The 27,633-nt window shown below is 41.9% G+C and overlaps 2 protein-coding genes across 3 annotated transcripts in view; both read right to left on the minus strand.

The window, feature by feature from the left end:
- The window catches only part of LOC115360449 (PIGY upstream open reading frame), a 24,413-nt gene extending 10,875 nt beyond the window's left edge, over nucleotides 1-13,538 (minus strand). Inside the window, exon 1 of the mRNA XM_030053371.1 lies at nucleotides 13,521-13,538. The gene's annotated coding sequence lies outside the window, so the exon portion shown is untranslated. The remainder of the gene's footprint in view (nucleotides 1-13,520) is intronic.
- Nucleotides 3,469-27,633, minus strand: part of LOC115360447 (polypeptide N-acetylgalactosaminyltransferase 18-like) — a 135,282-nt gene continuing 111,117 nt past the window's right edge. For both annotated transcript variants that reach the window (XM_030053368.1, XM_030053367.1), the window contains 3 exons: nucleotides 25,827-25,922; nucleotides 13,551-13,715; nucleotides 3,469-5,563 (listed from right to left, as the gene is read on the minus strand). In XM_030053368.1, coding sequence (XP_029909228.1) covers nucleotides 5,417-5,563; nucleotides 13,551-13,715; nucleotides 25,827-25,922 — 408 coding nt within the window. In that variant the 3' untranslated portion in view covers nucleotides 3,469-5,416. The remainder of the gene's footprint in view (nucleotides 5,564-13,550; nucleotides 13,716-25,826; nucleotides 25,923-27,633) is intronic.

Consider the following 27,633-nt stretch of genomic DNA (forward strand, 5'->3'; position numbering starts at 1 on the left):
ACATAACATTGATTCTTGGGAATTTGGATAAAACAGGTTTTAATTTTGAAAAAAAAAAGTGAGTTAAATTACAAAATCTGAAGGTATATCATTATAGGTCAAGGTCTTGGCTGTTCAGCAATGTACCGGTGCAACCTCCTCATTTTGCATTTTTTTCATAAAATAGGCGTTTTTCCAATTATTAGGCTACTTTGTTTTTGTCAACACCGTCACCGTAATGTTTTTTTTAAATTTGGAAAACATATTTTTGTGTTAAAAGAGACTAATACTTTAATAATTCAGCAGCACCAAAGAAACATATTGTAAACATATTCATTTAAAACCAATATAGCTGCCTCTGACGGTGGTGACACTAATCTGACGGTGGTGACAGTGGCCTCATTAAAACATACATTTCCAAAATTTATACCACTCAAGTCAATGGCTTCTTGCTTAACAACTTTATTTAACTATTTGGTACTAAAAATAAGAATCCTGAGCACTGTTATAAGCATTTTTCAGACTTCAGTCATCACCATCACACAGAAAACCTGATGGTGGTGACGTCTGACGGTGGAGACAAAAACCTGCTCTTTCACATGATAAGCATGAGTTGTTCACATTTGCCAGCTTGTTTTCGCCCTGTTGCTACCTGCATCAGACCTCTTCTTAAAAAGTATACATTTATTCCATAATCAAATCTAATATTTTTTATACAAAAGTGACGGTGTTGACATGTTATGGTTGTGACAGTAGCAGTGTCCAAAAATATGAAGAGATTTAAGAGAAAATAGAAAACTTCCAGGAGCCTGAGTGGTCTTGAAGCATGCAGTAGAGCTGAAGGTTTGAAAAGGGCTCCTCAGAAATGTAATTGACCTTGTAGTTTTTTTTTTATTATTATTTTTTAAATACATATCTGATGGTGGTGATGAATATGTGGGACACATTTTGAGCAACCACAAAATAATAGTAAATATTGTTCAAAACCCACCGTTTGTAGTTTTTAATACATATTATGATGTACTCTTTCATGTGGTAAAGATATTATTCAATGAAATTATTACTTTTGGTTGTTTTAACCAAGTTGAAATGATTATCTCCTATCTGAGGACAACTGGTTTTGTAGGCCATGGGCCAGCATATAATCCTTAAATTAATACAAATTAAAAATAAACCTATAAAAGAACCTTACAAATGTGCAAAGAACCCCCTGATTGCCCTTGATTCTTTTTATTCATTAAAATGTTGTAAATTTTCAGCAGAAATAGCATTTTTATTAGTGGGACATGATTTATCCAAATTCCCAAGAATCAGTGATAATCAAATCAGCAGTATCTAGCGATGCACCATGAAACCCTCCACAGGACGCAGCACTGCCTCTGTGCCAGACTCAAATCCATGGTGATGTGAGAATGTAGCGTGTGATGTGTGTTAGCAGGTGCTTTCTGTAAAATGCATATTTAATGTCACCAGATGTGAAAAGACAGATGGTCACACAAGATATGTTTTGCCATCAGGAGTTTTTACTGTATGTATTTATAAATATCCATGTTAAATAAACTAATAAAATAGCTTAGACATTTCCATATTGTTATATTAACAGTTCCCTATAAATTGAGATACCATTAAGATTTCAGGGTCTACAAACCTGAGCCACAAAAAGAACAGAAATGAAAGGGTTTGGTATAGATGCTACATGGTAGCTAAGACAAGCCTTACAGTTTCAGTCCTCCAGAAGTTTCCATTGCTTTATCACTGTATTGTTTTTTTTACGGTGCCTCAATGGGCTGCGATTGAAAAAATAGTTGAATCCATAATAATGAGATGAATAATGAATAGGTTCATCCTGTTGTTGTGTTGAATTATTGATAGAGATTGTTGAAAGCTGGGGGTTTGAATAATTGGGGGATTGATTGCAGTGGGGTTTTATTTAATTAAAACTTTTAACACGGTGTAACTTTTGGAGCACTGTAAATGTAGAGGAAATCATTTGCCAGTAGTGCATATGCTAGTCTCAAAAGCTAACCGGACTCAGACATCCTTTCAGACACTCTCGCAGCCAAACACACCCAGTGTTTCAACATTTATGAAATGTCTTTGGGTGCCGCACGCAGCGAGGGGACTCATGTGGCACTCGTCTCGGACAACGCAGGTTTTTGCATGCTTTTCTCTGGTTGGCTGTGAATTTTGAGGGACAGACTGTGCAGAAATGCCAGTTTGCCCGCTTCACAATCCCCTTTGTTACATTTGTGCAAATTAACACCTAGTGAATACCAATAATTCAGAGCTTTAAGGGAACGTAGCTTTTATAGAGTAAAATAGAATAATAGGATCAACATTTTACATTGAAATACTCCAACAACCACGCTCACACACACTGAAATACACTCACACACACACACACACCAGCACACACATACTCCAGTGTATTTATTGTACTGTGCCGCTCAAGGACACGATACAGCAGTGAGATTTTAAAGGGAAAATTCCACCCTCAGATACTCGTGCAATGTTATATTTCATAAATCTGAGATGTTTTTCACATTCCAGGTGTTATTTAGTGGTGAGGAGCTATAATTTACTTTTCTGATGTGCTCACCTTCCCTCAACCTGCCTCATCAGCTTGAGTTAGCGATTCCCTACCTTCTCAGAGAGGGACTTTTGACATCTGTCAGACACGGAGAACTTGTAGGAAGTGAACTCGCAGAACTTGTGACATTCAGCTGTGGGATTATGGATCGTGAAGTTAAAATTTCCCAAATGAGAAAAAGAGTTATGCCTCTTACTCAAAACCAACAAGTCCTCTGTCTCCTCTATGCTGGATTTTTTTTTTCTGTATGATTGTTGAATAACCACTGGTGAGACTAGAGAGATCGTGTCTTTGATTGCTGTTGATGTGTTAGATTGCTGAAGCCTTCTTCGTGATTAAACTCTATGATAACAGCAATTGAAATATCTCTGCCTTTTGCCAGGCTTCCTCGGCAATATGAAAAATACATCACCAAACAACACAATGGGCACAGGAACGCGAGGTAAATTGCCAATTTTTTTTTAACAAGACTTAGTGTTTTAGGGTTGACTTCTCCTTTAACCCCTCATTTACTCTGCCGCTGTCCTTTTACACCATGTCCTTGTCACAATATGGATTAGCAGGGATTAGTCATTATCTGACCATCTTCTGTGAGGAAAACCCTTTGCCGTTGCTCTTATTCTCCACCAACAAGCACAGGCCAAAGAACCTGCCTTTCACCACCTGAGCAGAACCCCTTCTCCACCAGAGGAACCGCTCTGAAGAACCGGTCCCCTCTTTCGCCCTCGTGGTTCAGTTCATGTCCCCTGAAATGGTCCCTGCAACCAAGGTAGTATTCAATAAAAGATCATTATTTTAAGATATTGATGAGTCTCCTCTCTCTCAAGGTATCTTCCATATTTTTTTAGCCATTACACCTCAGAGTGGGGGGGGGGGGGGGGGGTTCTTGCCCACTAGGATTAAGTCAGGGGGTGTCATCCTGTTTCATTTCTTGCAAACTTGTAGGCATATAAAGCCCTTCTAGACTGTAAACAGTGATATTTGGCTTTAAATGAACTTGAGATTGTTTGACGAGTACACAGTTGATTTCTGTTGATTGACATAAAAGAAGGTTCCTCGTCTCAGCTCTTGCTTTACCATCCTCATTCTCATTTCCAACCTCGGTACGTCTCCTCTCTAAAGCCAAATGCAACATCAAAGCGGGACCATAGTAAATAATCATGCTGATCTCGAGGTACGGTGGGAACACAAACACACAAACACTTAGGGAACTCGCTTTGCTTCTAAAACCATCTGCCAAGACCCGGGAACTTTGGGCCTGGAGCTTTCTGGTGGAAAAAGGGGTACAAGGCAATGCTGTTGGTTGCACCTGTAGAGGTCAGCGGACCTATGGGGTAAACTGAAATGATCTGAACATTGGATGCATTGCCTTGTAGAATTTCAGGATTGCATGCACTGCTTTTGGTTGTTTGTCATCCTCTGAAAACAAAGATCTCGCTTTGCACCGTTCTGTTCTTGCTCTTGAGATGTGAAAGGACAGCAAATCTCCCTTGAACTGAACAAGCTTTGCCTCGCTAGCAGACTGATGTGCTTGTCTTGGAATCAGACATGGACAAGAAGAGATTGCAACATTGTACTGATAACAAAGTACTCGACGTGTGCTTGATCTTTCCCAACACGAGCACGTCACCACCGAAAATTCAACCCCTGTTTGGCCCAGGTCTGCCTAAAACACATAACTCTACTGATGGCTGCGTGAGTCAGAGTTCTTTATTATCATGTGCTGGTGTCGCAGGAGCAATTCAGGGACTATAAAATCTTCTTTTCCAGATGAGTCTCTGCCCTGTCTCCAACCCACAAATCCTGTGCTTGACGGCGTGATAGACGGCCACGCTTCTGATCAAATTAATTCCACGGCACACTCCTGAAATGGCTGAGGGATAGTATTTCTATCAAGGTGCGAGTATAAATGACTTCTTGGTTACACTCCATTACGCTGTCACAGTTCTCCCTTTTGTGTGATACTGAGGAAAGCTACAGCATCCAGCCTATCTGCTCTTAGAGGCATGCGGTGTCTAATGGCAACTGCATGCCTGTTGTCTCCGCTGGAAATGACAAAGAAAGCAGCCGGGCAAACCTAAGATACCACTCAAATCGTCTGCCGCACTCCCCAGTTTGTAAAACAAATTGCCCCCACTAGGGCAACAGAGCGAATTCGGATCAGCAAATTGCTATATTTTTCTAGGATGTGAGCAATCGCACACCCTGCACTTCTCCCTCTGAAAATGCAGCGCACATACATATTTAACCCCTGCTCCCTCAATTTGTTATGGTGCTTGTGCTGGGACGGTCAAACTGACTTGGGGCACTATTATCTTAAACTGTGGCCGGGGACCTAAAATGCATCACAGGCCTGTTTCTGCTATGCACCCCTGTGATAAAAAGTAGTTATGTGATTTCATGAGCCTGTCTCCTGGAACGACTGACCTGTATTTCTCATCTCAGTCGCAGGTTGGGAAGCTTTAAGAGCCTTGACTCTAGTCAATTCCCCTTCTATGAGTCTATCTTCTCTCAGGTCATTGATATAAAACGGTTATTAGGTAACTGATCGTCCATGTCTGATTGAAGAGCGTCTTCTCCTGCGCAGCATCTCGTTAAAGACGCATCCTGTATTGATCCTTACGTTTAGGGACACTTAGTTCTCGGTGTCAGTCCATTTTTAACCAGACTGTGATTCCTTTCCTCTCCTGCTCGCACCAGAAATCTCATCTCTGGTTGTTTTTTGACGTTCGCAGGACGGTCAAGGTTTCAGCATCAGTCCATCTTTGATCTAGGGTGAAGTTTGGTTTTTCACAATTTCACAATTCCTCACTTGGCCTAGACATGTGTTGTGGGAGCCGAGGTGTGTCATTGCGGCAGGACAGTCAGTATGTTAGTGATGGTCCATTTCTGGCCGGAGCAGTCCTGAATGGCCAGTTGGAAGCTAAACTCTGATTGTCTGTTCTCCACCAGCTCCAGGCACCGCTGAGTCTCGCTGTTTTGGATGGAGCCGCCCTGGAAGGAGAGAAAAAACGAGAGAGAGAGAGAGAAAAAAAAAACATTTTAACGTAACGTATGAAGCCTAGACATGCACCAGTTGACTGGCCAATTGATCATTTATAGGTCTAAATAAGTCATCATAAAAAAAAATACATCATTTAAAAAAAAAAAGTTTAAATTCTGGGATTTATCTGCAGAGAGCCAATTTATAGCAGACAACTGAACGTCAGTAGTGTCGGCGTGTCATCCATCTGGCACTGACGGCTCATTTCTGATGCCGTGTTTTGAATCGCACAGCCTATGATCATGGATTGGAACAAGTTTAATGTGTGGGACAGAAGGGAGAGCTTACACTGCTGCGATGAAAAACTCCTCGTGTGCCACCAGCGCCAGTGGGTAAATTAGAGCGCTCAGTCATCAGGCACGTGCTAAGTTTGTAATAACTGTGTTTGGATATAAGCTGTGATTTATTTACATGTGGACCGGCAGCCGTAAGACCAATCTGTTCAAGAGGACTTCATGCTGACTGTGTTCCTTTACACACACACACACACACACACACACACACACACATACACACATAATATTATTATAATTTGAATACAGTAACGATACAATACCACCTATATGCATCAACATAGGTTTCAGCGATCAGCCAGCAGAAAACCAACCAGCTAAATATTATAACAGACATGACATGCATGAGAAAACTAAACAATTCACCACAGTGCATACATTTCCCATTCCAGGGAAACATTTTCCAGGATTTTTCAAAGACACAGTCAGTGACTTATGTGCATGTCAGCTGCTGTTCACAGAAACTCATCTTACTGTGATTCAAAATGGACAAAAAGACCAAACAGCTCAAAATTCTGTGAAAATGACGTCTAAAAGTACATTATCAACACACTGTTTGATGGTATGACATGACATTAAATCTCCATCTATGAAACATAGACATACATGTCTGAGGCCGACGTTACACTTTGGTTGTGTACAACTGTGTTACACTGTGTTACACTGTTTAGCATTCCTTGCAATTAATTCACTTGAACATGTCAAAAAAAAGGCAATTAGCAAATTGTAAAAAAAAAAAAAAAAGGAGGAACTTTAAAAAAAAAATGAAGAGGAGAAAAAGGATAAGAAAATGATCAGAATCTCATAAAACAATTAACACGTTAACAACATTCTGACCGCGTGCAAAAGTGTTGACAACGCCGTGTTTATCAAAGCACTGGGTTTGCATGTTTTTGACCTTTTTGGGCTTCCATACACATGTGACTGCAGAATAGCAGGGTATGAGTGGACGCTGAAACGAGGCAGCGGTGACTTAAGATGTGAGCCGAGACAAACATTTGAATACGTATTCTGTGATTTCCAGGTTTTACTTCTATTTTTTGGGACATTTTAAACAATTTTGTCAAATTTTCAGTGACTATAAATACGGTGTTTGTGTGTGTGTTTTAGAGTGTGGATACCCGACCCAGGCCTGTCGGGACCAAACAGGTCAGGCCCGGCTCGGAAAAAAATTTTGAAATTAGGTTCTGGTTTGGGTTGGGTTCAGTCACATCTGCATTATTTTAGTGAAAAATGATGGACGAGCTGTTCTGTTCTGGACAACATTCTGTGTGATGAGCAAAATTTCGGGCTCGGGTCGGGTTCGGACAAAGATATGCAGCCCGATCCACACTCTGGTGTGTGTGTGTGTGCATCTCAGTTTCTCGCACAACGGGCTGGGAGCTAAAATAGGTCCTGACTTATATGGCAAGAGCAGTAATATGTTTTAATGAGCCCGCGCCCCAAGAGAAGAGACCAAACTCATTTGTGTCAAACTCAGTGTGGGCTTTGGGAAGGCTGCTTTAAAAATCAATACGTTTTACATCACCCGCAGCAACAAACACCGAGGAGCCAACATCAAAGGGGGCCGGGGTGTACCGGGCTGTTTCGGCAGCGGAGCGCTAACTGCATTCTTCTAGGAGAATGCTCCACTACACTGCAAGTACAACGCAAAAAAAAAAGACAGAAAGAAAGAAAAGCTGAGACCTGAGCAGAGCGGTAAAAAAAGACTAAAGTTCTCCTTGAGGCCTTTCTGCTGTTTAAAAAGATATTGATTTTCTCAGCCTCTGCTTGTCTGTGTACACAGCTGCCGCACCGCGCAGCCGTCTGCCCGCACATCCCGGCTGACACGCCGAGTCCATGCGATGCACAATCATGTCACCGCGTCCCTCACTCAACATGTAGAAATGATCTCACACACACACACACACACACACACACGTCAGGACAGAGCGAGAGGCGAAACCAAGCCTCACGTATTGGATTTACAGCGTCTGTTTACACTGAGCACAGGCTAATCAATCAAGTGACCGGTCCACAATAAATCTGATTTTGATTTGATATCTCCCATCTCCCAGCCAGCATCAACTGTTTATATAAAGGCGAGTCATAAATAACACAGTTACTCAGTGGAATATGTTGCCTCTTGCACGAAATTGTTATAAAAAAAAAAAAAAAAAAAGAAAGAAAGAAAAATGATGAAACACCTTTTTTTTTTTTTTTCAAGCTTCAAAAAGGTGGATGTGTTTGTCTCTGCAGTGCTGCTGTCAGGAGGTTTATTCATTGAAGCGGTCTTAATTATTGATTGCTGTCTTTTTCCATAACTATATTTGTTGACTGCTACTTTTATATCTACACAATCTGGTTTGAGTTTTTTTTTTTTTTTTTTTTTTTTTGCGCTCGTCTGTGTGGACCGCAGGGAGGCTGGCTGCTGCTACTAAACACCAGCTAATGGGATTCCTCATAAACAATAAACAAGCGGGAGATGATATTTATTTATTTTTTTTTTTTGCTTGTGTGGACGCCGCTGACAGCGTCAGACTGGAAAAAGTAACTCAAATGAATGAAATAATTATTAGAGCTTCTCAAGTAAATGATTTTATTATTCAGATATATAGCCGGTGAGTGACAGAATTGGCACATCAGCGGTGGCGGAGTCGGGATGCTCTGGAAATGGAAATTGCAGACCCTTGAAAAGCATCAGAGATGAGACTATTATATAATATTGCATACTGGAATCATAAGGATCTCTTGAAGAATTCCTTTGATCAAAATCAACTTATCTCAGAGTGTTACTTGGTGTTTGTGCTGTGTTAATAGAAAGCACCCAACACTTTCACCAGCTTGTATCTGACCAGCAGCAGTGCAGCCAGACTACAACCTGAGCTTTTTTTTTCCAAACGTACAAATGTAGCCGTTGTAGAAGGCCTTTTTTTTTTTTTTTTACTGCACTGGACAAATATACAACGCTCCTGCACACTTCTCTTGACAGCTGTCAGAAATGTCATCCGGCCCTTTTTGAAAAACACACATTTTGGGTTGCAGAACACCTCATGTGCTTTGGGCTGTGGTTTGCACGTGGGTGGGTGGCTCACAGAGGCTGGCTGCAGGAGGGACTTGTCACTGATGGCTGCCACTGTATATGGTGAGAGCATAAAATCCATTAAGATAATCACAACAATCTCTCCTAACACCTCCGCCTGAAGACGAGTCGATTGGCTCGCTCGGAGTGTGCGACCTCGCCAGTGACTTCCAGCAAGTGTACTTTAAAGTCTGTGCTTTACCTTTGCCCCCCTGCCCGGAGGGGAACAGCTCCAACTGAGCGTGTAGCCGCTGAGCCAGAGCATACACAAACACACACACACACTCTCTCTCTCTTTTCCCCTCTTTCTCTGTCACGTACACACACACACATGTGCACACACACACACACTCACCCGTGTTTGGCATGTGTCCAACACCTTATCCTCGATTCAGCGCTGTGCTCGCCTGTCATGCTGCAGAGTGCAGAGTTGGACCGCACTATTGATTCCCTGCTATTAAGGCGGGAACACCAGTTAATCAGCCAGTCAGCCAGTCAGCCAGTCGGCCAGAAAGCCATTAGACAGCCGAGCAGTCAGCTGGCCGGCGGGTCAGACAACCTGTCAGCCGGCCACTCAATCATGGAGTCATTCAGCCCAAAGGGAGTGGTAACAGAGTACGCTGGGTAAAGACTGAGGGCTTAACAATATCAAGGCGTGGAGCGTGAAGTGTTTGTGAAAATGTAATTTATCTTAAAGCTGCACAAGTTAAGATTTTTTATGTCAAATCACCTTCATGTCGTCAGCCTGGATCATGAAGCGCATCTGCAACAGTCTTCAAAAATATTTACACCTCTGAAGTTCCTCTTGTTGTACAGATATGACTAAACCAGCTGATGATGTGCTGTGTCTCAGACAGAAATGTAATACATGTGCATGTAGGAGATGTACATATACGGCATATTTCTCACCTGGGGACAGGTATGTCTCAGGCTGATGTTACATGTGAAACTTTTTCATGCAGCTTTGGTTTCCTCAGAGTTATGCTGTATATCGCCTCATGCAATTAACCCTTTGTAGCCTGAGAAAATTCACTTGATTCCTTTCAAAAACACATGACAAAAGGCCATGGTAAAAAAAAATAATAATAAAAAAATAAAGGAACATTATATATAAAATATATAATATATATATGGAATGACATTAGATTTCTTGTGTTTAAATGCTTGTGAAAGGCGCCTGGCATTTAACAGTCTGGCTCCAAAACTAGTAAACTAATAAATTAATAAAATGAGAAAGACTATAAAAGATGAGAAGAAATTACCTGAAAATTACCCAAACAATTACTAAACAAAATTTACAAAAAAACTCAGAAAATTTTCAAAAAAACAAACAGAATTTTTTTTTTTTACCTGGAAATTTGTAGAACATTACTGTAAAGCTGAAAAAAAAATACAAGAAAACCTGTGATAATCACTATATGAAATTTGAAAATTAAAATACAAGAAAATTACCATAAAAGGCACATACACAAATAAAAGAAAAAAAAAATATTTAAACGATTGTAGCATCAGTGAATAAAGTGAAGGGGGTCTGAATACTTTCTGAAAGCACTGTATTTGTATAGTGCCACATCCAGTGGTAAATAAATGACTATAGATATCATGTATATTTCTCTAAAAGGCAGCTGTGCGGAATGCTTGTTATGAAAGGTACGAGGAGTGAGGACCGTTGTCTTGGTGATGTGTTTTGAACTTGTTGTGTTGTGCTGAGGTGAGGTGAGCCAAACAGCGGCCATGTGGCCCTGCATGTGACACAGGAAACCTTTTTCTGGGTCCATAAAGGGACAAATAAAAACAGGCCGACAAAGTAAGAGGCTGATATAAGAAAATGATGCCACGCCAGCTGCTCTCAGTAGATACAGTAGATCTCAGTAGAAGTCCACCCCCCCACCCCTTCTTCCTTCAGCCGTGCTCTCTAACCCCCCCTCCCTCCTTCCCCCCACCTCCATTGACAGCAGCTCCCTCAGGGTCAAGCTCAGTTCAATATTGTAAAAGATCTACGTATCAATAATTCACATATACAGACTAGCTGAACCGCTCCCACCCTCTCTCTGCCTCTTGTTCTCCTTTTTTCTCTCCCCATAGCTCCTTCTCTCCCGCTCCATCCCTCCACTGCTCCTCGGCCCTGCCTCCCTCTCTCTCTCCACCTGTGTCCCTCTCCTCTCCTCACCACCGGACCCTCCTTCCAGCGAGGACCTGTGACTTCAAACACCGTAAGCTGCGTGTTAGATCCTGAAGACACACGCTTTATCGTCCCCATGGAGTAATATCCTCGGCTCTGAAGATCAAACACACTCACACACACTCACACACACTCACACACACACATTCATGCGTGTGTGCAGGTGTGCATGCACGCAAATATGATGACATACATTTGATCACAGATGTATGTGCGCACACACATCACTCCTGGGTTGATGACTCTGTAGGACATCCATGTGTCATTTTAGTCTTTGTTCTTTATTTGGATTCCCATTAGCTTCCAGAAAGTGGTCTCCAATCTTCCCTGGGCTCCACTCAAAAACAGCAACAATAAACACGGGCAATAATTAAAATCACACTGTATCAACACAAAAGACTTGAACATTTCAATAGAATTGGACAGACTGCCATTGGCTAGGAGCTGATTTTTTTTTTTTTTTACAAAAATATAGATCTGATAGATTTTGCGTGTTTCTCTTCCGAGACTGGCCAACTGTGGTTGCTGTATTACTGGCTGGTTAGTGAGCTAACAAAGCCAAAAAAACAACAAAAACAAATGTTGTTCACGTTAACTGACTTTTCTCAGGCTACAACAGAGTTTTGGAGACTAAAGCTACAGACATGGCAGTTTAATGTGTCAGACTACACTACATCTGGAAATAAATGTAGGTAACACTTTGACCCAAATTGACCCAATAAGGGTCTTCATTTTACTCATCACATTCCTAAAATGGTCTCTTTTCCTTGCCCAGTGATTGTAGGTTTAGCTCGTTCACCGGCAGACGTGCTTGATGGCGGCAGCCTTGGTCGATGGAAGGTTGGAGATTTATGTCAACGCAGCTACAGATTGTAAAACAGAGTAAATGTCAGAAATCAGTGAAAGGGTAAAAAACATTTCTGAGGAAATGCTGAGCTTTATGTCACGGCGCTGTATTTTGTGGAAGGACTTTCATTCATATGAAGCTGTACACTCAGTGTCAGTCAGTGTGTGATGCTTTCACTGGCGAGCAAAAAGGATAGACAGAAGGGAGATTTCACGGTTTGGCATGAGGCGCCTTTCACTACATAATGTGCACATTTAGTCAACACACTCCTCAGGATTTTTCACCAATCCACTTCCACTAACAAATACGATTGAAAACATTTCTGACTTAAGAAGTCTGATCAAGTGAACTTAGTGTTTTCATTTCTCTACTTCTTTTTATGAATGTTTCATACAGCTAACATTTCATCTGCTCTGATAAAAAGACAGCAGTTCATTCTCAGCGACTTATTTGACTTCTTGGCTAACTTTTTCGAGGAAAATGGAGTTCTTCTTATTTCAGGCCCCACAGGGCTACATCTAATGGGTTTCATGTCTTTGACTTCTGACATAAGTTGGGAATATACGATTTCTTACTCTGGGTGAAGCTAATTAGAGGGAGATTCACTGCCAGTTTGCCCAATAGCTAGGGCTGTTGCACAAACTGGGGAGTTGAAGGATAGAGAGCAATTGTTCTCTGAGGAGGTGGGAGGGCGGAGGAGAGAGAGAGAGAGTGGGAGAGAGAGATGATGTCTCATCTTTTAATGATATTTAAGCAAACCTCCTATAGAGTTATATTGTCTGAGACAAAAACAGTACACGCACATTAGAGGTGCTGAAGGCATAAATACAGTACAGTAGTATGCCTTATTTACACTAATTATCCTCCTTCCTCTACTGATCTGTCACTTTTTAAGGCAAGATTGCACATCTGAAGATTAAAAATAAGACAGCAGGTTGTTAAAAGTCAGAAAGTGTAGATGTGTGAAAGCTCATTATCCATCTGAAGCAGATGCGCCTTTAAAAAGCCCATTACATAAAATAGTGGAAGGATGATCCATGCTCTTACAACATGAGAAGAGGCGCCACTTAGAATCAGGAACAAAGTGGGGAGGAAGAGGCATGAAACTCACTCAATTATTTAAAAGGATGCAGAATAAAACCACGAATCTTTGGTTCTTCATCAGACAAGAAATAGCAGGCAAGTTACAGCTACAAACAGAATACCAATTAGGAAACCAATGAGCCAAGGAGGCAGATCAAAGACTACATCTTAACAGAGAACCTGAATTGAGGGTAATGTGTTCACAGTGTGAGTTTGCAATATTTGTCCTGTAAGAGACGATACAAGGACACTCTACTGTATTATACTGTATGGTCCACGAGTTGTACCACAAACCCATTAGCTTGCATCTCAGATCAGTCAGTACCCGGTTGAGTTTCCAGTATTTCTTAGCTTGGCAGTTTTCTGTTGATTTGATATGTTGATATTTTGGTATATGAGTGTATGATGGCAGTCCTTTGCCTGAGTAAGCTTTCAGCGTGTGTGTGTGTGTGTGTGTGTGTGTGTGTTTTACCTGAGTGAAGGTCCAGGTGAGCTTCATGTGTTTGGTAGCTGCGTAGCTGCACTCCAGCAGCCTGGGTCTGCTGTTAACATCCACCAGGCACTTGTTGTCATCGTCATCGATTGTGGGGCTCAGCACGCCCAGGTGAAGCTGCTGGGAGCTGGTGTAATACACGTTCTGCTGGGACAGACAGGTAGTGTTGTTTTAACCACAGCAGCTCAGCCCTCAAAAACCAGCCCTGTTAAGGGACTCAAAGTAAGACACTTCAGCTTCCTTATTGAGCTGCATACAATTCACAAAAATCAAGTGAAAGTTGTATTATCAAACATGTAATTTAAGATTTAACCTTAATCATTAGCTTTCATTTGAATCTCCCTTAATCATTTTCATACACAAATGAGTTTTCAATGTCCCACAAAAAGAGATTTCATTTTGTTTCAAACTGGAAATTATTAGTCAAATATTAGTTAATTAGCCAAACTTGTATTCTTATTCACTGTAATCTACAACACAAGTATCTTTAAATAACAGAGTATCTTTGGGAGCAGCTTGTCCATCAACACCATTTTATATATTCACTGAACTTGCACTGTCAAATTATGAATTTTTGTTAATATAGAAAAGGTAGAGACAGTATTGGACACAATAAAGAATTGAGGAAATAGGGAGCTGCTTTCAATCTGAAAAATATTACACTGAAGGATTAAAGGGCCCAGGGAACAGAGAACTCTGGCAACATAGGATCTTGGGAAAATAGCATCTTGAGAATATAGAACCTCAGGAACATAAGACCTTGGGAACACAGAATATTGGGAACTCCAGACCTTGGGAACATATGGGACCTTAGGAACATAGGATCTTGGGAACTCAGGACCTTGGGAACATATAGGATCTTGGGAACTCAGGACCTTGGGAGCATATAGGATCTTAGGCACATAGGATCTTGGGAACTAAGGACCTTGGGAACATAGGATCTTAGGAACATAGGATTTTGGTAAGTAAGGACCTTGGGAACATAGGATCTTGGGAACTCAGGACCTTGGGAACATAGGATATTGGGAACTAAGGACCTTGGGAACATAGGATTTTAGGAACATAGGATCTTGGGAGCTAAGGACTTTGGTAACATATAGTACTTTAGGAAAATAGGACCTTGAGAACGTGGGACCTTGGGAACATAGGATCTTAGGAATAGAAGATCTTGGAAAGACAGAACCACAGGAACATGGAACTGTTGGAACACTGTATTTTGGGAACTACGGACCTTGGGAACTACAGACCTTCGGAACTTAGGACTTTGAGAACATGGAACCAATGGAACACTGTATCTTGGGAACTACAGACCTTGGGAACATGGGTCCTTGGGAACATGGGACCTTGGGAACTTAGGGGTTTCGGGAACATGCGACCTTGGCAATGTAGGATTATGGGAATATGGGACCTTGGGAGTATAGGAGTTTGGGAACATAGGGCCCTGGGGACAGATATTCTCCCAACAAGAGCACTTACTGCATGGGTTCTTTACATATTAGTGTGCAATTGGAGTGTGTATATATCTAAATCTATATACAGCTACAACATTTTCATAATAAAGAAAACAGATCCTTTACCACTATCAATCATCATTATAAGCACGTGAGCTGTAAAGCTATTTTTTTTTTCGAATGGTTCCATTGCTAATGCTAAAAAGACAGCCAGTTTGTGTAACATCATTCTTAAAAGAAAAGATGAAACCAGCTGATCAACAAGGGAATACAGTATGTATATGTAATCCCCATGAGTGCACCCTGGGCCTGTTTGTCATCATTTTTCTTTATTTGGGTATCCGTTTCACTGCTTTTTATCGTGCTGGATGATATGCTGTACTTGAATTTGAATTTGCATCTGTTGGATGTTGAAAGCATATTCTTTTCTTGCCTCACCTGCATAATTTGCCACGTCTCTAAAATGTTTTAAAATGCATTCTTAGTTTTTTTATCCTGTGTGAAATAACTGGGCCACCTGTAACTGATCTAATTAAGAGGGAAAACAGGAAGGAAGAAGAAAAGGCAGAGGACACCGTCTGGGGCTGGAGGATGCAGGAGATGAGGGAGGGAGTGGAGGTTGAGGTAAGAAAAGTAGACCTTGGCCAAATATTACATGAAGAAATTTTGCATACCTGAGGAAGAAAAATAACAAGGGCATGGTAATTTATGTAAATGCCCTCTCTACATTTGAAGCTAAGTCTAGTAAAGTGAATTGAGTGCACCTTAAGTAGTTCAGACATTTCAAACCAAACAAATATTTGCCCGACTATGGCGATATTGCTAAAGAAATTACAAATTACAAAAAAACAAACCAAAACAAATGAAAAACTTAAACCCAAACAAGCAGAACAACAACTTGCACCACCCCCAACCACCGCTGCCACAAAAGATTAGTGGGGAAGCACTGCGGCGTGCTGGCTGTTTGTGAGAGTGTGCTTTTCAAAAGGAGTGTGTGTAAGCTCCAAAGAGGTAATTGATGAGAGTGATGACCGTCTTGCTGCAACAGGACATTTCTAGATAGGAGCCATTATCACACAGTGAACCAGGCAGAGAGCTTTTAAGCTGCTGTTTAAAAACACCCTGAGCAGCAGCAGAGATAGATGGACGCGTGTGTGTTTACAGCGCGTGTGTGTGCATGCCTTTGTTTGTCCGTGTATGAGCACGTATGTTAATAATAGTGATTAAACTCGCATCTGCCAATAGACTTGACGCCCGGCTCCCAACAGAGGGCTTAACGTTATCTCCTATCCTGTCACGGCTCCTTAAAACCTCTAATAGAAGGATTTGCACCGATGTCGCGTCGGGCAGATAGCAATCTCTCCTGACAGATGTTCACATTAGCTTACGAAGATAGAAGAAAGCCCTAAGCCAGGCTGATTTTCTGCTGTTAAACGTGCACCTTTAACAGATGACATCTCGCTCTGTACTCGATCTTTGCGAAACAAACAAGCCTTTTTGTTTGCCGATCAAACTCTTGTCATTCGAAGTGTTATCTGGCTGAGACAGCTTTGACACCAAGCCAAAGGCTCACTGTTGGCGTATCTTCCTCTGCCAGGCATCTACTGTGCATCAAGAGCACCGGCACGCTCACTGGTTTGATATTAACATGCTGGACTGCATCAGTGAGCTGGGAGTTTCTTAACCACAGATTGTCTTGAAAAAAAAAAGAAAAAGCTGAGGTGGTGGAGGTGGGTCTTCAATTCAAGATCTTCTGATTCTCTGTTTTGTGCTGTTTGTTGTAGTTGCTAACAGAAATGGCTGCAGTTGTTGGTACACTTCGTGAGGAGACATGCGGTCAAAACTTTTTCCATTGGACATTCAATACAACTTTGGATGAGTCGTTAATAATACAACAAATGTAATTTATGGTTGAAGTATTCCTTGACATTTTTTTCCCCCACACTCCAAACAGTAGCTTTTATGATCAAATCAAAGGTCAGCTGTGGATAATTGAAAGAGATAGTTGACAATAAATTGGTGCTGCAATCCTCTTCTCTCCCCGGAACAATTCTGTGGAAAGCTGGCCGCCAGGGAGCCTCAACATTTGTGATAAAACATGCCCGTGGAGCTGAGAAAGAAAAGCTTTCAGCGTCTGATGCAGGATAGACGGCGTACAGACGCATGATGAGGGACTTTTATAATACCGTCCGACACCGCGCATATCCTTCACTCCCTTTGGTCCAGATTAACTTAACAGCTTTGTCACGTTATAGATTGTAACAGAAAAAAAAAAAAAAAAACAGCTTGATGTTCATGAATCATCTCCCCCAGAGGTTCTGGGTAATTGCAGTCATTCAACTTGTATGTGCCAAAGTTGCTTAGCCATAAAATGACTAGCATCAATACCACGGACAAGTTATCTGAAAAATGTCTGGAGTTAACTGCAGCCTTTTCTGGAATAGATACAAATGCTGTAAAACCTCTAAATATAAAGTAGTGGCAAGTCGTGAAACACATTTGTCATGGAAAACTCCACCGTAGCCTCCGAAGCTTTGACTTAGTGGCCTCATAGCCTGATGAACTCAGCAGAAGTTTTATCTTACATTTCAAGAACTGTCGAGCTTCAGTATTTGCTCGCAGTTAAAAAGCAAACATGAACTGTCCGATACCTGCCTGACATGCAAACAGGAACGGCATCTGAATGACCTGTTTCTTATAAATGCACTGGACAGTCAGCTATTCAGTTTGATCAGACATTGAACTGACCCTTTGCAAAGGCTCATAATAAAACTCGTAAAGACAATCTCAGTCTTAAAAACTTCATTTTCAGATTTTTTCCGCCACCAAGTCTGAACCAGAGGTTGTGAAACATTTTGGGCAAGCATTCACGCTGCTTGAGTGTCTTTGAGCAAAACACCACGGGCCAGAATCAGAAACATGGGAGCCACAGTGCGCCTCACACTGTGCCTTTCAGACAATTTGTGGTCAAAATCTGTGCGGAATTGCCGTCTGATTTTCTGAGGCAGCAGATGAAAAGAAAGGAAAGACAAACAGTGAAAATGAAGTTGAATTATTGATGAATGAAGTAGCAGCGCACATATATTTTAAAAGGGACACAGGAGAACCCCTACTACCAAAAGTAGAAGCAGAGAAGACAAATTAAAGTAAAAAGTATCTCCTGATGGAGCTAAAAAAAAAAAAAAAAAAGAGGTATGACATGACATAAAAAGAAAGAACAAAAGAAAAGGTTGCTTTCATTATAACACAAAGTGGGTGGCGGGCGGCGACAGGCAGCTGAGCGGGGCGCAGCCGCTCCTCCAGCAGACGCTCCTATCACAACAGGTGGAGGGTATTGATTGCATTCATACAGCTCAAGTCTCCCTGCAACGCTAAAGCAACCGAGGCCTAATGTGGATTTTTAATATCCCTTCTTTGTTTGCCGTTAGCCCATAAAACGCCCAGATATTGTGTTCAGTGTGTTCCAATTCACTGATGCACCCTTAAAAAATAAATGACTCACTCCTTTTCCAAGAAGCTATTTTGTGATCTAATTTATGAGACCACAAAATGCCCTCTAAAGCTCCCGGTGCGCCTTTTGTGCTGCATCTACCTTTATCTGCTGCTGTCACTGAGATTTCTGTGGGGCACATGTTCATATACATCACCTGCTGTTACACACAACATTGAAACTTACACACAAAACCCACAGTCACATATTGTGTGAAATATAGACAATCCAGTGGAATGGTTATTCACCCACACGTATGCCTTTCTATTATTTGCACAATCCCTTAAATGCATGAGCATACAGAAGAGAAATGCCATTTGAGGTGACACGTTTTATGCACTTCAGACGGGGGCATACCCTCGTTCTGCCAGACAGTCAGAGCGTACTCTTTTTCCTTTTAAGGATTACTTTTGGGTATTTCTGCTTTATTAGAGAATCAAAGTGGAGAGAGACATGGCAGAGAGAGGGGCTGACGTGCTCCAAAAGGTCTGGGCCGGATTCAAACCAGCTTAGCCTTAATTGTACATGTTACACACTCCGCATGGCGAGCCGCCGCGGTGCCCCAAGCCTGTAATGCTAAATTATTATCGTGTTTATTTTCACTCCAGAGGACTGTTGTTTCTTAGACTAATATAACTAACGATCCAAAAATAGTAGGAAAAGCAGAAAATACATCTTTTTAAAAAGCCGTTCTGGAATTGCCCCGTGGTCTTCCACAGAGGTGAAGCGGCCAGGCTCGACGGGTGGCGCGCGCTGCGACACCGAGCGCAACTTGTTGGCGGTGCTGCGTTTGCTACCTGAGCGCCTTGTTTTCAGAATGACAGTGAATAGGCTCTAGCCGCGGCTCCAGGCGAGCTTATTACTGACAGCTAGGGATGTCGTTAGACAGGCTAATCACTGGTGTTTGCCTCAGCCATCTGGCAGCAAGAAGACAACACACACACACACACACACACACACACACAGAACACTCTTCCTCCTATGCAGCTGTTGTTGTACAGCTGCATAGGAGGAAAAGCAGCATCTTGTCTCAATACATAATGAAGAGGTTTATCCCAGCAAGTGGAAATTGTCGGCGAGATGTAGAGGAGGAGAGTTAAAGACAGAGAGCAGACAATGAGGTTAACTTACAACTGAGGCATCGGAGAAGCTGGTGTTTATAGATTTAGTTAACGAAGTGATGCTAAATAGCTGTTTCTCCCTCTGTGCAGCTAACACACACACACACACACACACAAAGAGACAGAAGGCTCACCGACCAAACACCGATCAGATTAGAACCAGTTTTTAATAGGCTTACAGACAGTCCTCTTGAAGCCGGATTACCTCAACGAAACGACAGCCGTTACAACGTCTCCATTTAATAACCGCTGCCTTTTAATGACCCAGAACGCCGAGCAGCACGATCCTCTGTGCTCTGTTGCAGTGTGACACGTCATGTGCTCTTTCAGCGAAAGTGACAGCTTGTTGGGACGACGCTCTCCGAGCACTGAGGTGTGAGACGCGGCGGGAAATGAGACAGCATTCGATGGCACAATCACTGCCTTTACGTGCGTCTCAGTAATCGGGTTATTGGCTTCATGTGGGCAGTTATCTGATTTCTCGAGTGCCATGTAAACAAGAGAGACGGTTACCATCATCAGAGTAAGGGATTAACAGAAATCAGCTGACACACAGCTTCGGTCACGGGGAAAAGTAGGGGGTCAGGGAAGAGCAGGTTATTGGGGAGGTACATGTATGTCTGCATGCATGTGTATAGGGATTTGGAGTGATCAGCGTGAGGTAACACAGGTAACACAGGTAACCAGGTAACACAGGTACAGGTGTCATCTGTGTTACCTGGTTACTTACAAGAATCTTGTGTAAACGCAGCGAATGAGGTGGTGGATATTTCTCTCTCTCACAGATCAGTTTTGTCAAAGGTTACTAATTGGTTTACTCTGATACACACACACACACACACACGTACACACAAATACCTTCCAATCAATCTTTTAAATGTTTTTAAAGTCTGGTAATTGAGTTCTCCCTGTATCAAACTCCCTGGTGAAATAATTCAACCGTAAATCATTAACCCTTTGGCGCATAGCAGTCACTACAGTGGGCAGCTGTTTAAAGGCATTTTCTCCTAAATGCAATGGTTTCGGACACCCCATGCATTTGTGAAATATTGCATTAAGAATCACTCTTAGGTCTTCAAGTGCATTTTCTTTTAGTACAGTCACAGCCAAAATACTAAACAAATCCTAAAAAAGCCATTAAAAACTTAAAATTGATTGGTTCCATAAAAATTCATAGGAAATTTTGAGTATTGGGTCATTTTGGTACCAGTGATGAAGGTCGTTCTTTTTATAAACAGACGCAATTTTTGTTGCCAAGCTTCGTGTCTATATAAAGCCAGCACATTTGAAAGTTCTTCAGACACAAAAAATGGCTAAAATAAGGAACTTAACCCAGGAAACACGCCTGAAGATAAAGATTCTCAGCCAGGAAGGGTACAGAGACCCAGGCACACAAGAACTGGACAGCCAGGAATTGGAAGAAGATTCTGTGGTCAGAAGAAAAAAAAACCTTGACTCCGGTTTTCATAATTCATGAATGAAAGAGTTAATACATGACCAAGCTTCCACAAATGATAAATCAATTTCTGTTGGAGAAAGAGTTTTTTTTTTTGCTGACCTGAATGGCCAGGCTGAGTGTCCAAGTTTAATTTTTGATTAAACTTGCCCCGCTGCTCGCTTTCTCAAGTCTAGCTGTGCTAACTTACAGATTCAACATCATGGTAATCCCCTGCTTGTACACACCCAGACGCCCACTAACACCAATGCAGACACATGCACCCATCCACACATGCACACATCCACACACACACACACACACACACACACACACGAGTGCGGGCACACGCACGCACACACACACACACACACACACACACACACACACACAATCACATGAATGCTTCCCTGGTAAATAGCCTCAAAGGTCTAATTTTCAGACTTTATTGATCCAGCCACAAACCAATTTCTTTTTTCGAGACTCTGCCAATTCTGAGGTGGAGATCAGATTTCTATTACCTGCTAAATTTCAACAGTAATTTCTCACCCTTATTAAGCTGTTTCAATAAATACTGTCATCCAGACCTCTTGTGTTGGTGTGAAATTAGCTCCTGAATCAGCAGATGCACAAAACCTTTGAGGAATACTCCAACGTTTTGGGCAAAATAGCCTTTTCCTGACTTCCCCAGACTGACACCAGATGTTGGACACCATTCTCACCTCTGGACATCCAGTGGTCCACTTCCTAGGGGTAGGATTTCATGTTAGTTTATAAAGACTTGAAGTCTATGGGAGTCATTAGCCTAGCTCCATCAAGCGAAAAATAATCCTTACAGCAAATGCGAACCTGTTTTACTCACTCTCTCAGCGAATTGGTAATTAGTTCTCTAAAATCTATAGCCTAAAAAACAGCAACCAGCTAACCAGCAAGTCAGGGTGACATGTCATTGGTCCAATTATTCCTTAACCCCAGCAGTCTGAAAAACGTCCCGTTACACTGAAAGCTCATTATTTATTATCCTGAAAATAAACGGCTGCTGCTCCAGAAACACACACAGCGCTGTCCGTGGTGCTGAACCAGCAGGGGGTTCGTTGGTTTGTTGTTTAATTGACTGTCCCTTGTGTTAGCCATAACTAACCTATTCCTAATCCCAACCTTAATCTAGTTCTAATTCTAATTTAGGGAACATCTGTCCCTTTACTAAACCAATAACCAATTCAGACACATAAATGGAGCTGGTTATATTGGACTCTATTATTGGGGTTGGTACACAAGGCTTTTATTTTATTTCATTATCCTTTAGTAAGCTTGATAACTTCTCTTAACAGTTGATGTGGTTACTCACTAATTTGATTTGTCTAAGTCTAATTTGATTTGCTCCTCACCTTTGTGCTGAATTGACACCTCTGATATTTGTGGATATGGATAGCTTCTGGGTAGTTTCCTGCTCCACGTGACACCATTTCAGGGACTTATGCCACGTTCACATCATACCTGAGGAAGCCCGAGACCAAGATGTAATTTTTGTTTGCTGCAGGTGTTGATGTATTTAAGTGCACATTCATTTTTATTCATGGATTTAAACCACCGTGGCAGAAATCACTCGCTTTTTCTAAGCAGAGCTGATTGCATTTGTTGCTGTGGTGTTTGCTGCCGGGGCTGAAACACTTCCCCGTTGGTGATGTCACGTCATTATCACTGCTGGGCTGAGCGCTCTCTCTCACAGTTGGCAGGCTGTATTTACCGTAACAGACATCGCATGAAGGCGGCAGAAGGTCAATAGCTGGGGCTATTTACTGATTTAAATGTAAAGAAGCGCTCCACTGTACTCTCGCTGATGCATTCTCCACTGTGATTTCTCCCTCGCTCTCTCTGTGTGTCGATAAGTGTCTCTTTTACTCCCTTTTTCTGTCTCGCTCCCTCTCTCCCCGGCCTCTCTCGCCCTCCCTCTTATCCTCCTCTGTGGATCCTTCCAGGCTTCCCTCCCTCGCTGGAGTCGAGTGGCTGAAAAGGTAGCTGACGTACATTATGCATCGCTGACATTCAACAATTCATCAGGTATTCACAGCCATATCCATCCATCCCAGTGGACGCACCAACACACACACACACACACACACACACACACACACACACATACACACAGGAATGAAGCAATTCTGTCCAGAGAAAAGAGGACTCAGAGGTAATTTGAAGTGATGGACGCATCAGAAAAAAAAAAGATCTGAATGGGGAATAGGAATAGGAACTGAGGAGATAGCATTACAAAACATCTTCCACATGAATAAGGAAGAAAAGAATGAAAAGTAATAACGACATGATAGAAGACAAGAGCAAAAAGAGAAATGAGTGACTCTTTGATGGCAGCTATGAAGCGGCTCCCTCTGCTCTTTGCTCTGTGAGTCTCTGGGCTCGGGGTCATTAGGTAGTAAAACTTGGATCCAATACTTCAAACCTGAACTTTATACGTATTTTCTTATGAGCTCATTGTATGATAACATGCTTATTGTGCTATCTGTGTAAATCATTTTCTCTTATAAATATATTCAGGCCGCTCACTATGATCTCTTTAATTTATTTTTGTAAAACAATTAAAAATATTTTTTAAAAAAAGGAACAAAAATCAAACATGTTGTCTTTTAATGTTTAATTATTATTCTGCAATCAATGCGATTTCATACCGATAGTGAAAACAGATAGACATTGTTTTACCATGTGGTAATTTGAGCAGGGTGACCACACTGAGGCCTGGGCTTTCATTAGGCTAATGCATCACTGTGTGTGTGTGTGTGCCTCTGTGTGTGTGTGTGTGTGTGTGTGTGTGCGCGCATGGGGATATCCATTAACAGCAGTGATTGCAGTTACCGCAGCTGTGATGGGATGGATAATAATTTTCTCTCTCCCTCTTTATCTTTCTCTGTATCCTAGTAATTTTTTTGTCCTGTTTTATTTTATGTGCACTATATATCTCCGATTATAGACATTAAAAGGACACATATCTTCCAGTCTGTATATCGATTAGTTACCCTTTCTGAGACTGTATAGTGATTATATACTGTTATCTTTACTGATTCTAGTGAAGCCCAAACTTATCCATGTTATCTGGAGATACATTACCAAGCGGTGAATACATTCAATAATTTTCCTTTGTGGTTACTCTTCCACACAGTTTTTTTGTCACTGATCTTCATTTAACACACCAAATTAATACATTTCCAGCTAAATATGAATTCACCTCCACAAACAGTGCCAGTCTGGATGGGTAGGCAAGCTTATACAGCTGCCAATGTGTGCTACAATGCAAGTTTTGTGAAAACAATCCCACAAATTATGATGAAATTGCATCAAAATGGGCCAAATGAATATCACTGCATCACTCTGTATCTCTAGAGAGGGGAATAAAACTGTCCCACAGGCTTCACTTTTGGCAGTTTTGGCTTGGAGCACGGGCAGTCTGCGTTTACCTGGGATCTCTGCCCTCCCTCTCCGATTCGATCTTCATCGGAGCAAATTTTACTTCACACCATAATTCATTAAAGGCCGTGAAAACTTTTCGAAGCATCTTTAAATCATCGCACCCAATTTAACTGAAACCAGCTCATAAAAGCCTCAGAATTAAGCTTTTTCACAGCGGCCCTGCCAATCTCAGTTTGCTGTGTTTTCAGCCCAAAGAATGAACAAATAAATAAATAAATAAATAAGAAACAGTGAGGCAGATAAAAATGTATTATTACAACTCAATTTCTTTATCGGCAGCTGCTGATTATGCTGTCTCCAGGAAAGGGGAAAATGTGAAAAAAAAAAAAGAGTGGCGAGGCATTGAGAAACGCTAACACAGCTGTTTCAGGAGCCAGTTCTGTATTGCTGAGTCTGACCCAGATAGAGAGCTGGAGGTTTCGAGCGGCTGGGCGCCGGTCGAAGCTATTAACTTTACTGACAATAGAGGCGAGGCTTGGAGTGTCCTCACAGCGCTCTCCTGGATGCTGGGCTGGGATGAAACCTCATCTTGCTCTCATTATGCAAACCTCTTTACGGCAGAGGGGATATGAGCAGTGCAGACAGTCAAATATGAATTTTTTATTTGTCAAGCTACACAACGCTCCAAAGCAAACACTACAAGTACACAGACGCGCTCCCTCGGTGGTTGGAAGTTATTTTTCAGTGCAATGAGTAAGATTCATGCCGCCCCATTGCACTAACTAGCCATGATATATCTGCTTGATTAATACCGAGGACTCTTTTCAGACGTTTCAGCCTGGTGCACCGGCCACAAAAACAAATGACAAATCAATAGTGTTATGAATGCAGTATTTTGCATGGTGACAAATTACCTCTGTGCTCTAATTAGAAATCTTACTTGACTGAGAGTGTTGTTGTAGTGGTCGTAGATTACTTAGTGCACCGTTAAAGCAGAAAGGTATGTCTAACATATATCCTTGTTAACAAAAACTTGGCCATTTTAGTTAACATTCGGTGTGAGAGCTGTCATTTTTCGCTGAAAGTGCTGGGCTAGATTCATGACAAGTAACTTTTTGGTGGGTGGATGTTTAAAACCAGGAGCAGGAGAGCACAGAGACACAACTCGTGCATTTATACAATTTAACTTTCTGCAGTGGCTGCGTGCTCCCATGCTTTCATTTGAAATAACAATGGGGGAATCTAAATTACCACCAGAAACAACCTTTTCAAAAACCCCCTGAGTTTTCAGCAGAATAGAATAGAATAGAATAGAATAGAACAGAACGGCCCACTAACCTGAGGCGTCATGCCATGACAGAGATACATGATGGGAGCGTTGTCCGTGTCCGGTCCCTGGTCCAAGCACAGGTCATCTCTCAGGCTGTTCTTCAGCTGGAGGAGGAAAGACGGAAACAGAGAGGGGGGAGACTAAAGTGAAACTAAAATGTCATGTTGTTTCTTGTGATAGCAAAACTCCAGGTGAATTCCAGGGTTTGAAAAGAGCTGCTGATGAAGGAAATTCCTCCTGACTTCAGGCCCGTTCTGACTGCAGCGTGAACAAATCTGCTCGAGTCATTCTTATGAATTTCTGTGACAACCTGTCTCAGTTGGTTTCCGTGTGGCATTTTGTTAAGTGTTCTACTGAGACAATTAAGGCATTCTGCTGGATTATCATTTCTTTCTCCAGGCCTGTAGCAGCTAATTTTATGGTCTGTTTGGATTTCTCCGAGCCAATTACAAATTTATCAGGCTTCATTTTCTTTATGGGTTTTGGTTGCGTACACCTTTGAAAATTTGTTTCTGCGTGTCACATCTTAAAGCAGCCACCCCTCTCTCTCCGTCTGCATCCTATTCATTAGTGCACGATGATGGAGTGGTGCACTACGCTGGCCTAGCTGTGTGGCTAAATCTGAGACAAATGGAACCACTGTAGGCTAATTACTGCTTGCTGGGAAGAAGTCAGACAAACACTTAAGACTAAACTCCTCCGCCATGCACATTAAGTCTTTCCTGGCAGCCGCGCGGCAATATCTCACCACGGAACAGCATCTGTAGATTTTGGAACACTTGTCATTCCTTGATTCCCTGATTTGGCTGTGATCCCACTGAAAAATTACAGGCTATAGCAAATGCAAATTAACACAAGAAGAGCAAGATTCTCTAAATTTCTGGCATGTTTTTCACCAGGTTTTTCAAGAAATTGCATGTACAAAAAAACATTGTGAATGCATATTTTGTGGACAGGTGATGTTGGAAGTCAGGTGTTAGCATGTTTGCAGTGAGGATACTGGAAAATGAACAGTGTTCCAGTGGTTTCTCTTCAAAAACCCGCACCATGACGCCAAATGCAAACAAAAGGAGTTGCTTCTACCATGGAGAGAGAGAAAGCATCGGCTCACAGAAACCTTTTCACTCCAAAATAAATTCTGTTATTGAAGAACACCGACAGAGGAAGGAAACTGGGGCTCTGGTTTGAGAACGCTGTGGCACACAACAGTCTGGTATCTGTCTCGCCCAAGGCTGAGCCTTTTCCATCAATGTCTGTGTCTGCGCGTTGACTCAGGCGGTTTGAAGAGAAGGTCAGATGTCAGGAGCGCCGCTTGTGTTGAATAGAAAATTTGGGATAGAAAAAGAAAGCAAATGTTGCACCGAGGATAGTGTGCTAGTTCCTCATCATAGAGTTAGACTGAAATGGTGTGTGTGTGTGTGGTGTATTGTGGTAATCTCCTTCATGAAACAAAAGGGCTCGGGGCAAAATACACTTACAGGGTGACTGACTGGACAGTAGCTATCATTTTTCCATCACAACTAATTTTCAAGATCATGGCGAGGCTGAGCTGGGTAGGGACAGTCCGCCCTGATCTTTCAGTTTGTGACAGATAGAGGGCGCTCTCACCTGCCCCGCTGCATCTGTTTAAATCAGACCACATTTCTGCTGTTACCTCTGTTCATTTGGACCAAACACTTGAACCACAGTCTGCCTGACGAGCCCAAAATGAGGCAGGAAAAATGTGTAATATCAACGAAGTGAAGGATCCTCTAGAAACATGCACTGACGACATCATTTCACGATTGCTTGTGGAAACACATGAAAATAGAGGGA

Source organism: Myripristis murdjan, chromosome 6, assembly GCF_902150065.1.
Source record: "Myripristis murdjan chromosome 6, fMyrMur1.1, whole genome shotgun sequence".
NCBI classification, from domain to species: domain Eukaryota; kingdom Metazoa; phylum Chordata; class Actinopteri; order Holocentriformes; family Holocentridae; genus Myripristis; species Myripristis murdjan.